This window comes from Podarcis tiliguerta, assembly GCF_965153285.1.
Source record: "Podarcis tiliguerta genome assembly, chromosome: 5".
In the NCBI taxonomy this organism is placed as follows: domain Eukaryota; kingdom Metazoa; phylum Chordata; class Lepidosauria; order Squamata; family Lacertidae; genus Podarcis; species Podarcis tiliguerta.
Genome location: NC_139538.1, coordinates 5,064,790 through 5,076,874, shown reverse-complemented (window position 1 = coordinate 5,076,874; position 12,085 = coordinate 5,064,790). Strand labels below are relative to the sequence as shown.

The 12,085-nt window shown below is 52.4% G+C and overlaps 1 protein-coding gene across 2 annotated transcripts in view; it reads left to right on the top strand.

Moving 5' to 3' along the window:
- Positions 1 to 11,590, top strand: part of LOC310678285 (solute carrier family 12 member 9-like) — a 101,876-nt gene extending 90,286 nt beyond the window's left edge. For both annotated transcript variants that reach the window (XM_083442040.1, XM_083442039.1), the window contains exons 11-13: positions 3,959 to 4,133; positions 9,018 to 9,164; positions 10,296 to 11,590. In XM_083442040.1, the coding sequence (XP_083298166.1) occupies positions 3,959 to 4,133; positions 9,018 to 9,164; positions 10,296 to 11,092 (1,119 nt within the window). In that variant the 3' untranslated portion in view covers positions 11,093 to 11,590. The remainder of the gene's footprint in view (positions 1 to 3,958; positions 4,134 to 9,017; positions 9,165 to 10,295) is intronic.
- The last annotated feature ends 495 nt before the right edge of the window (positions 11,591 to 12,085 follow it).

Genomic DNA, 12,085 nt, shown 5'->3' with positions numbered 1-12,085 from the left:
CAGTGTCCTTCTTGAACTGTGGTGCCCAGAACTGGACACAGTACTCCAGGTGAGGTCTGACCAGAGCAGAATACAGTGGCACTATAACTTCCCTTGATCTAGATGCTATACTCCTATTGATGCAACCCAGAACATCAAAAGCACATCAAAGTGCAAGCAGATAAATAGGTACCGTTCCGGCGGGAAGGTAAATGGCGTTTCCGTGCGCTGCTTTGGTTTTGCTAGAAGCAGCTTAGGCCACATGACCCGGAAAAACTGTCTTCAGACAAACGCCAGCTCCCTTGGCCAGTAAAACGAGATGAGCGCCGCAGACCCCAGAGTCGTTCGCGGCTGGACTTAAGTGCCAGGGTTCCTTTACCTTTACCTTCAGGAAGCATCCATTGATAGTGCTCACTTTGGAAGCACATATACTAAAATTGGAACGATACAGAGAAGATTAGCAGGAAGCATCCATTGATTGCTACAGGCCTCAGCCCCCAACCCTTCCCCCTTTTCCACAAAACTAACATCCCGGATGCCCGGATGGCGCCGGAGCTCGCTAAGGCTTCTCGCAGGGCCTGCCCACTCTTCCCACCAGCCTCGGAGCCAAGACGCCTCCGTTGACTGGGAGCAGAGGGAGCCCTGAGCGCCGCCCGCTTGTCAAGGCGGAACCGCCGGCATATGGCGCTGTCAGCGTTTGCCACCCCCCCATTATCCCCTCAGCGCAGCGTGGGCAGTGGGGCGCTGAGGCGGAACCCTCCTCCTGCCAATCTGGGGCGCTGACAGGCAGGTGCCGCGTTCCTCTCACGCTCCCCATCTGGCTCTCCTGCTTCAAGCCTGGCTGGCTGTGCCAGGAGTGCGCACCTCCTTCCCCAGGGGCGGGAGGAGGTGGCATCAGCCGGAGACGGACGTTGCTCCGCTCGGAGGGCAAACTTTGCTCTCAAAATGAATTTCTTAAAAAGCAAATCCTGTGGCGCCTCAGGCAAAGCGCTTGTTTTCAAGGAAAAGTGGGAGAGTTTTGAGGGGAACCTCTCAAAGGAGTTCCTTGCGTTTCCAGACGTATGCGCCTCATGTTCAGTAAAATCCTGTGTGGTTTTTTGCTGGATATTCGCTGACAAGGGTGACTCAAATAAGACTAACTGTATTTCGCACATCTCTTTGATATGACGGATACGGGCGACCGTTTTGTCACACTTTCAGGCGCACATTTTACCACACAACCGTGCCCGACCTGTGGCGAAATCCTCTGTAATATTGACAGGATGTTACCCATGAGGATAATCTCTAAGTTGTTTGGTCTCCTACCACCCCATCGCCTTGTGTCGGATTGTAGAACGTATTCTCCTCAGCTCAGAGACCTGTCCTTTTCGACAGTGGAATTTGCTGCCAAGGAGTGTGGTGGAGTCTCCTTCTTTGGAGGTCTTTAAGCAGAGGCTTGACAACCATATGTCAGGAGTGCTCTGATGGTGTTTCCTGCTTGGCAGGGGGTTGGACTCTATGGCCCTTGGGGTCTCTTTCAACTCTATGATTCTATGATTCTATGATTCTATGATTCTATATTATGCACAAAGCGCTGTGCACATCGACGGCACTCTGTTATTATTCTTCCTCTCTGCATCAGCCAGTGAGGAGCACCAAATCCACAGGGCCCAAGGAAGCTGCGGCTAAACTGCCTCCTTGCTTAGCTGTAGAGACATGGGCCTTTGAGGAGGGGGCTCCCTCCACCGCCACCTCAGATGCTTGGGCATCTGTCTGCCTTTTAAAACACACACACACACAAACCACAAATTTTCATTAGTTTTTATACAAACACAAAAATCATTAAAAACTTATCCACAAGTACAGCTAATGATGTTTGTTTCATCCGTTGTCTCTAGACATACACTTACACATTCAACATTCAAACACGTTGCTTAAAGTAACCCCTCCGCTGAGAATATCGAGCATTTGGTATAAGATCTTGATATTGGTCGTTAACATATTTAAAGAAGGGGGGGGGTGTTTCTATTCGTTATGCCTCTAATCGCCCTCCTGTGTCTGGTGAGACGGCCAGACATTGCCGTATCCCAGATATTATTTTCCCATATGTTCAGGGGTATATCAGTCTGGTTCTTCCATTGCTGAGCTAATCATGCTGCGGTCAGTGAGAAACCTACTAGTTCACTGTAGGTAGAGCCTGTGTCCAAAGATATAGCCTCTTGGGACGAAGTCAAACTGCTGCATTAGCAGCACCAACGTGACCTCCACAGGGCACAAGCCTGGGCAGTGTGTCTGGAGGTCCCAGGCAACAAGACCCCCCCCCCTCTCGGCCTCCCTGATGGGGTCCAAAGGAAAGGAAAGCAAGACATTGGGCACTGGCTTGGCTGTAGGAGTTGCTGGAAGGAGGCGTACAAGGCGCCATTCAACTGTCTTAGGGATTTGTGTAGGGTTTACTCCTTAGCCTATTCTTCTCCCAAAGATGTCCTGCAGGGCAGCTGAGGTTCAGGATCAAAGTTTTCCTTCTATTAGATCAAGCATAGGCAAAATGATGTTTTTGGGACTACAACTCCCATCATCCCTGACCACTGGTCCTGTTAACTAGGGATGATGGGAGTTGTAGTCCCAAAAACATATGGAGGGCCAAGTTTGCCTATGCCTGTCCTAGATGGGCTATGAGCCCCATCTGCTCCTCACCTCCCTCTACAGCAGGCTTCCTCAATCTGTGTGGTGAGCCAGTGTGGTGTAGTGGTTAAGAGCGGTAGTCTCGTAATCTGGGGAACCGGGTTCGAATCCCTGCTCCTCCACATGCAGCTGCTGGGTGACCTTGGGCCAGTCACACTTCTCTGAAGTCTCTCAGCCTCACTCACCTCACAGAGTGTTTGTTGTGGGGGAGGAAGGGAAAGGAGAATGTTAGCCGCTTTGAGACTCCTTAAAGGTAGTGAAAGGCGGGATATCAAATCCAAATCCAATCTCGGCCCTCCAGATGTTTTTTGAGACTACAATTCCCATCAACCCTGACCACTGGTCCTGCTAGCTAGGGATCATGGGAGTTGTAGGCCAAAAACATCTGGAGGGCTGAGGTTGAGGAAGCCTGCATGTGCAGAAACTGCCTTTTTGACCCTTGGACCGTCTCTTGGTCTCGTTGGGTCAATCTGCCGGAGCCTGTTTTTGCATGCAAAAGAAGCCCCTAACTCCCCAAGAATTTGAGACCCTTTGGTTGCCCTCCCCTGGTTTAGCCGGCCAGTGGAAGCCATTTCCTAGGTTGTGGCTGCTGTCGCGTGCTGACAGCATCTCGGAGCCACAGGTGAGAGCTGAGTGCTGGGGTGGGAGCAAAGGAGAGCAAATCACCCCAGAAGGAGCAGAATGTGTCCCCCACCAGAGGTAGTAGCCCTCCCCTAACACCCCATTGACCCCTCCAGCCTGACTTGTTTTTGGCAGGGGGGATGTTTTTATTAGGAATTTCAACATAACAATTTATCACAAATATATCATCCTCATTTCCCCCTCCCCCCAAAAGAAGAAGAACCCCTCCCCAGCCCCCCAGACTTCCCTCAGCTCCTCTCTCTGGTTTTTCAGCACATGTTATTCTCTGCATGTTATAAAATTGTAGATATCCTTAATTTATCTATCTATATATTACTAATAAAAAGTTTGTGAATGTTTATTCAAAACCTGCCAAGGAGTCCAGTTCATTTTGTTGTTTCTTTAAGTACTTTGTAAAAGGTTCCCATTCATCTTTAAAGTCACAGTTGTCCTTATCACGTAGTTTGTGTGTCAGTTTTGCCAATTCTGCATAGTCCACCAGTTTCTCTTGCCACAGTTCTTTAGTCGGGGTTTCCTCGTTCTTCCGTCCTTGTGCTGTTAAGACTCTTGTCGCCGTTGTTGCGTACATGAAGATGTTTTTCAGTTTCCTTGGCAGGTCTTTTTCTACAAACACAAACAAATATGCTTCAGGCTTTTTTTACAAATGTTAAATTCTCCCCCCCCCCCCCAATCCCAGGTCCGCAAGTATCTGCTGATGTTGGACATCCGCAAGGAGCACGTCAAGTTCTGGCGGCCGCAGGTGCTGCTGATGGTCCGGAACCCGCGGACGTCCCTGCAGCTCATCAGCTTCATCAACGACCTCAAAAAGAGCGGCTTGTATGTGCTTGGCCACGTGGAGCTGGATGACTTGGGTAAGGGGGCAGCGGGAGGCCAGTCGGGTGACCCCCCCCCCAAGTCCTCTGGAGAGATGCAACCGTGTGCCCCAGGGAGAAGGCCCATAGGACGCTGCCTTGCACTGAGTTGTACCACCCACCCATCTAGATTGGAGACCTACAGAGGCTCTCCTGGGCAGGGGGGGACCTCGGTAATATGGCGCCCTGTGTGTGGCCAAGATTTGACACCCCCTCCCCAGCCCTCGCTCCAGCCAAGCAAGGCGCCAGGCCTGGGGAAGGAGGCGTGGGGCTCTGGTGGGGTCCCAGAGCCCTCCCGCCTCCTCCCCCAAGCTGGGCAAGTGCTAAGTGGGCTCTGGGAAGGAGGAAGGAGGTCTTTGAGAACCTGCCAGGGCCCTCATGCCTCCTTCCCAAAGCCCAAAGCTTCCTAGCCTCTGGGAAGGGGGGGAACAGTCACGCTGCCCCAAATCCGCTTCTGCTCAGGGATTGATAGGCTGGGGACTGACCCTGAGGCCTTGTGCATAGAAAGCAGATGCTCTAAGCTACGAGTCTTCTCCTTGTATTGTGCGATGGGAGGGGGGAGGAAGCCATGGACCTCTATATGTTGCCGGGCTCTGACTTCCAGCAGCTCCAGCCAGCCAGCACGCTGAAAGATGCAGCCTTGCTGACAGGAAGGAAACCACACCCTTCGTGTCAGCTACAACCCAGACCAATTCTCTGTTTGTTAGAGAAAATAGTTTTTCTGATAAACTGGAATCGGGCTGGAGGTTTTAGTGGGTTTCATTTTAGGGCCGCAATATTCAGTAGCTTAATCAGATAGATGACTTAAACAAAAACTTTATCACGGACTAAACAAACGTGCCCAGTTGCCTGGCCTCAAGAACAATATTGTAGAGTTGGAAAACGTTCAGAAAAGGGCAACCAAAAGGATTGAGGGGGTGGAGCGACTCTCATGAAGAAAGGTCGAAGCTTTGGGGACTTTTCAGTTTAGAGGAAAAGGCGAGGGAGAATCAACAGGGTAGAGGTTTGTGAAATCATGTGTGGCCTGGAGAAAGTAGATAAATAAAACTTGTGGACATCCATTGAAGCTGAATGTTGGAAGAGTCAAGGCAGATGAAATATTTATTCACGCTGCACATAGTTGAACTATGGAACTCCTTCCTGCAGGCAGCAATGATGGCCCCTAGATGGCTTTAAAAGAGGATTGGTCAAATTCAGGGAGGAAGAGAGGGCTATGGATGGCTCCTAGCCAGGATGACCATGTTCTGCCTCCACGGTCAGAGGTACCAATGCATCTGAATACCACAGGAGAAGAGGGGTCTTGTGTTCGGATCCTGCTTGCAAATTTCCTATTGGGGCTTCAGGTTGGCCACTGTCAGAAAAAGATGCTGGACTAGAAGGGCCATTGGCCTGATCCAGCAGGCTCTTCTTATGTTCTTAAGCCAATAATAATAACAATAATAACAATAATTTATTTATACCCCGCCCATCTGGCTGAGTTTCCCCAGCCACTCTGGGCGGCTTTCAACAGAATATTAAAATACTATAGTCTGTTAAAAATTAAAAGCTTCCCTAAACAGGGCTGCCTTCAGATGTCTTCTAAAAGTCTGGTAGTTGTTCTCTTTGACATCTGGTGGGAGGATGTTCCACAGGGTGGGTGCCACCACCGAGAAGGCCCTCTGCCTGGTTCCCTGTAGCTTAGCTTCTTGCAGTGAGGGAACCACCAGAAGACCCTCAGAGCTGGACCTCAGTGTCTGGGCAGAACGATGTGGGTGGAGATGCTCCTTCAGATATACTGGGCTGAGACCGTTCAATGGATGGCTCAGCAGATTTTCCTGCCAAGTGCATGGCTGTCATTTCCTGGGTGGGGTGAGGCGGCAGGGAGGCCAGTGCCCTACAAAAACATAAGCAGGAGTGCCGGTTTGGGCTTCATCGGTTTGCACCAATTTGCACTGCTCCGACGTTCTTGCTCCACTGAGAGCCAGTGTGGTGCAGTGGTTAAGAGCGGTAGTCTCGTAATCTGGGGAACCGGGTTCGCGTCCCCGCTCCTCCACATGCAGCTGCTGGGTGACCTTGGGCCAGTCACACTTCTCTGAAGTCTCTCAGCCCCACTCACCTCACAGAGTGTTTGTTGTGGGTGAGGAAGGGAAAGGAGAATGTGAGCCGCTTTGAGACTCCTTAAAGGGAGTGAAAGGTGGGATATCAAATCCAAACCCCTCTTCTTCTTCTTCTTCTTCTTCTTCTTCTTCTTCTTCTTCTTGCCAGCTCACCTGTCCCTTTCCAGTTAAACTATAGAAACTCACCTGGCAGGAGGCTGGAGCGGAAGTTCTGCCCCACCAGGTGAGCAGCCTCTGGTTGAGAAGTTTGAGTCTCCCAGAGTGCAAGTTTGCTGCAAGAGTTGATGTCTCAGATTCGGCCTTTTTGTTTACTCTCAGTTGTGAGCACGTGCCCCTTCTGGTGAACACGTGTTCACCAGCGCAGCGCTCCTCACGCTGCACGCTGCACGGATGCTCCAGCCAAAAGCATTCGCAAGCGCACCTGGGTCTGTGTGCCGCCTGCCCAGGCTCCCACTTCTGCCTGCCTGCTGTCCTTTGTACTGCAAATTGATTTCTCAGCTGCTTTTGTGAAGGCCGCAAAAGGGGCCCCTCCCAGAGCTGTTCTGGTTTCCATGGTGACTAATGGATTTTTCCCCCTCCCGCTGAAAAGAGGGGAAAGTAGAAAGAGGAAGATGGTTAATTTCATTTTTCAACCACACCTAGAAAGAGAGAGTGAGAGAGAGAGATCAGACCAGAATTATAGGGCAAATATGAAAGATAAAGTACGGCAGCTTAGTTGTGGTAGATCAATGAGAAAGGATTCCTGGGTCTTTGGGTGGATAGGAGGTGAACTTGGTGCAGGTGTGAAGACACTCTGTGAATGCACTTGTGAGCTCCAAGCACTGTCAGAAGTGGCTTCTTCCACCCACATTGGGGAACTTTGTGGCAGAGGGAGAAACGAACCGTTCTTGGGTTTGGCGAGGGGCAAGTCCATCGTCACACCACACACGTGACACAGAATTCTCTGAAATGGTGAATTTTAAAGAGAGCCGTGCGGGGAGAGCTTTCCATTATCTTTTAAAGGTAAAGGTAAAGGTACCCCTGCCCATACGGGCCAGTCTTGCCAGACTCTAGGGTTGTGCGCTCATTTCACTCTATAGGCTGGGAGCCAGCGCTGTCCGGAGACACTTCCGGGTCACATGGCCAGCGTGACAAGCTGCATCTGGCAAGCCAGCGCAGCACACAGAACGCCGTTTACCTTCCCGCTAGTAAGCGGTCCCTATTTATCTACTTGCACCCGGGGGTGCTTTCGAACTGCTAGGTTGGCAGGCGCTGGGACCGAGCGACGGGAGCGCACCCTGCCGCGGGGATTCGAACTGCCGACCTGACGATCGGCAAGTCCTAGGTGCTGAGGTTTTACCCACAGCGCCACCCGCGTCCCTCCATGATCTTTTAGGGCGTATAAATGGTGGAGTGCAGAGTTGCAAACGATATCTCATCTTAAAAGTGTGGAATATGTAGGTTTACACTTAAAGTACAGTGGCATTGTCACTTCATTCGCCCGAATCAGAGGCATGCAGTAAAAGAAGCCAAGAATGCGAATTGCAGCTTTTGGGACCTTTGCAGCTCTCGACTGAGGTGTTATGGAGTGTTCCTGGACATCCCAACTGCTCATGCGCTTTGGGAACCGTCAGCACATGAGGCCTAGGGACAGATAGGGCTGTGCTTTGTTGGTGAGAAGGGGCATAGCAGGGGAGGAAGAAGGCAGCACAATATCAACGTGTCATCTGTCAGCAGTCAGGTTGTTGCCTGAGAGAAGTGAGGTGTGTCTGGCAAACATGAGTGGTAGTGTGTGTCCGCAACAGTACTGCGCATGAATCATAGGAGCCAACTTCTAGGGGCCATGGGGGCTTCAACCCCCGCAATAAAATATTTGAGGGGGCCAGGCCCCCACAGAGTTGATGGGCATTCCCATTCAAGTGGTGTGTATGCATTGCATCATGTGACTGATTATGCAGGGCAGGGTTTACCTGGGTCCCCCGCAATATTTTATTCAAGTTGGCACCCCTGGTGTTCCTAGGATGGCTCAGTCTGTAGAGCTTCAGACTCTTCATCTCAGGGTTCTGGGTTCAAGCCCCAATGTAGGGCGAATGATTCGCACACTGCAGGGGGTTGGACTATATGATCCTTGTGGTCTTTTGCAAAATTATTATTATTATTATTATTATTATTATTATTATTAATGCCCCGCCCTTCCCTGAGTCCAAACCAAAGGCCAGGTGGAACAGCTCTGCCTTGCAGGCCCTGCGGAAAGATGTCAAGTCCCACAGGGCCCTGGTCTCTTGTGACAGAGCGTTCCACCAAGTCGGGGCCAGTACTGAAAAGGCCCTGGCCCTAGTTGAGATAATAATAATAATAATAATATACCGCCCTTCATCAAAAGATCTCAAGGCCGTTCACAAGATGATTCTATGAAACTGGGAACTCTGTGAGTGATGGGGAATGGGTACCAATAAGGTGTTGGAGAAACAATAGCCATGGGTGTGGGTGTGGGTGGGTAACTGGCTACCCAGAAGATGCTGGACTCTCCAGTGTCATTATCCCTGACCACTGCCATTCTGGCTGGGGCTGATTTGGTTGAGAGAGTCCAACAACAGATTGAATTCTGATGCCTTCTGCAGCTGTCTCTTAAAGTTGTTTGCCCCTGTTGATAGACTTATAGGGAGGTCCCTCCACACACGCAGGTCCCCTCCATGTGTGAATGTGTCCCTGCTTATCCAAGGGCTAGCCTAGGTCACCTCCCACTGTGGGCTTTGCTCTGGAGCTCCAACCCAACTCTGGCCAACTGACCCTCTCCTTTCTCTCTTAGACTCCCTGCCTTCTGACCCCTTGCCGCACCAGTCTGACTCGTGGCTGCAGCTAGTGGACAGGCTAAACATCAAGGCCTTCGTCAACCTGACCCTTTCGGACTCCATCAGACACGGCACCCAGCAGCTGCTCTTCATCTCTGGCTTGGGTGAGTATCCCTTTCTGTTTGGGCCAGAGAACTGGGCAGCTGAGGAGGAATTAGGTGCAGGATGTCTCAGAACTGATTTTTGTGAGCTGCAGTGGCAGGCTGTGTGTGAATAAATACTGCAAATGAATACATTTTGGGGAGGGGGTTGCAGTTTTGGTTTTTGTTACGAATTTTGTGTTTTTAATCTTGTCTTTTTATGCTACAAACCGCCGTAAGATCTAAGGATGAAGGGCGGTATACAAATTTAATAAATAGTACACATGAGATTCAGGCATGCTTTCTAGTGGTGCGGAGGGCGGACTTTGCTGCCTGCAAGGTGCTTTGACGTCCCAACTTCAGGACTTCAAAGCGCCTGGAGAAATCACTTGGCTGCCTTGGTGACCTCAGCTGATGGACAGGCGAGCCACCCCTCTTGCAAATTTGGTCCACGAAACCAATCCAGATCTGGCCCACAGAGTTCAAAAGGTTCCCTGCCCCGCAATATGGCTTTAGTTGAACCAAACGCCTAAGCTGCCTCTGTTCCTAAACCCCACAAGGCTGACCAATGAAATACAGCAATATTTCTTAAATTTTCTAGGACGGAACTGGCCACCAATCCATTTTCATTCCTTTGTTTTGGGGAGGTAGGGGTCGTGGGGGCAACTTTTACCATCAACCACCTACCCCCAATCTTGACCTTGTTTGTTGCTGTAGCCCAGCCCCTCCTCCTTGATTTGATTGGGCTCAGTCGGTAGAGCCTGGGACTGTTGACTCTGGATTTTGAGTCCCAGCTTGGGTGAAATATTCCTCCACTGCAGCAGGGGGTTGGACTAGATGACCCTCAGGGTCCCTTCCAACTCTACAATTCTAAGACTCTGCGATTCTACTTTCATTCCGCTTTCCAGCAGCAGAAGTTTCGTTCAAAGCTCATGATAGACACAATAACATTAAGAAAGAAAGCAGAACAATGTAGATGCCACAAACCAGAGTTTTCCAAACTTGGGTCTCCGCCTGTTTTTGGACTACAGTTGCCATCATCCCTGACCCCTGGTCCTGCTAGCTAGGGACGATGGGAGTTGTAGTCCAAGAACAGCTGGCGACCCGAGTTTGGGAAACCCAACTAATACTCCCTTGCCTCTCTCCCTCTCCCAGGAGGCATGAGGCCCAACACCATCGCTCTGGGCTTCTACGACGACACCGCCTCGGAGGACCGCCTCTCCCAGCACCCAGCCTTCAGCAGCGGGGAGGAGGTGGCCTGGCAGAACTTCCCTCCACCGTGGACGTCGGGGACGCAGAAGTGCCTCTCTCCCCGGGAGTACGTGGCCATCATCGCGGACGCCCTGAAGATGCAGCGCAACGTGCTGCTGGCGCGCTCCTTCGAGGAGCTAAAGCCGCCGCAGGAGCTGGGGTGGCGGGCCCAGCCCCTCATCGACGTCTGGCCCATCAACCTGCTGCGGCCCGACAGCGCCCACTACGTGAACACCTGCAGCCTCTTCCTGCTACAGATGGCCTGCGTCCTGGCCATGGCCCGGGCTTGGCGCCGGGCCCGCCTGCGCCTCTTCCTCTGCATGGAGAGCGGTGCTCGCCCCCGCGGCCAGGAGGACAAGCTGCGGCAGCTCCTGAAGGACCTGCGCATCCAGGCAGACATTCACACGGTGCTGTGGGACGGCGTAGTGGCCCTCCACTGGCACCGCCAGCAGGAGATGGCCGGCGACACCGACTTCCCCGGAAACGCGGCACAAGTGACGGACGAGTACCTGAGCGCCGTCAACCAGCTCATCCTCCAGCAGAGCTCCGCCCCCACCGTCCGCTTCCTCTACTTGCCCCGCCCCCCAGCAGACACCAGCCTGTACGGCAGGTACTTGGAGCAGCTGGAGGTGCTCACTCGAGGGCTGGGCCCTACGCTGCTGGTGCACGGGGTCAGCGCTGTCACCAGCACTGAGCTCTAGGTTGGGTGCTGCGCGAGGTCGGCCCAAGCCGTGGTTGGCTGGCTTGCTGATGCCCCGTGACGGTCAAGGGTTGGGGAGTGGCAGGGCACCAGAGCGGTGTGGTGTGTCAAGAAGTGAGGGCGGGCAGCAGGTTATGCTGGGGCTGATCTCTGGGTCCTGCCGGACTGGCCGCGGGCAGCCTCAGGTTCCTCTTTCACCAAAGACTGGGCCCACTTGGAGGACTCCTGGGCGCGGGAACCACGAGACCCGCTTCTGGGGCCCAGCAAAGCCGTCCAGGCCAAGAGGAGACTGTTATGTCCTGCAGGGACGTCCCGCCAACACTGGTCCTTTGGAAGGCTCTGTGAGCTCACGCAGAGGGGGACCCGAGCGAGACCAGAGCAGTACCAAGCTAGCACTTTGCCGAGTGGCCTTGGAAAAACTCTGCAGCAGCCCCGGTGCCTTTTGATACGTGTAGAAACAGGAGCAAAAATAAAGATGGTCCTGAAGGATCTGAGCAGGCTGCTGTGGTGGCGCTTGGGGTGTTGATGGCAAGGAGCTTAGGGCAGTTGTCACAGGAGTGTGCTGGTCAGTAATCGTTGGATGTAAATCTCTCTTACAAAAACACGAGCTCCACAGACTTGGTTGAGTGTCAGGCCTAATGAGCAGAGCAGCTCGTTCCTGGTGGTCTTACTCCATGAATATCAGCTGCTGAGACTGAAAGCCCCCACCTCCACACAGACATCTAAGTCCCCTCCTCTCCCAAGCAATCAGAGACTGCACCTGCTTGCAGTCAACCTCTGCTCCGCCTGTTTCAGCCCATTTCTGGTTCTGGGAGGTGGGAGGGGAGCTTGTCACAGCAGCAGGAGGAGACACCCGGGACTCTCCAGCAGCCACATTCATCTCTGCCACAGCCTCTCCTAACTCACTCAGCCCTGTTACCTCTTCTGCGTCTGACACCTTCTCTTCCCAGTCTTCTCCCTCTGACCACTTATCATCCCACCACCACTGCCCGGG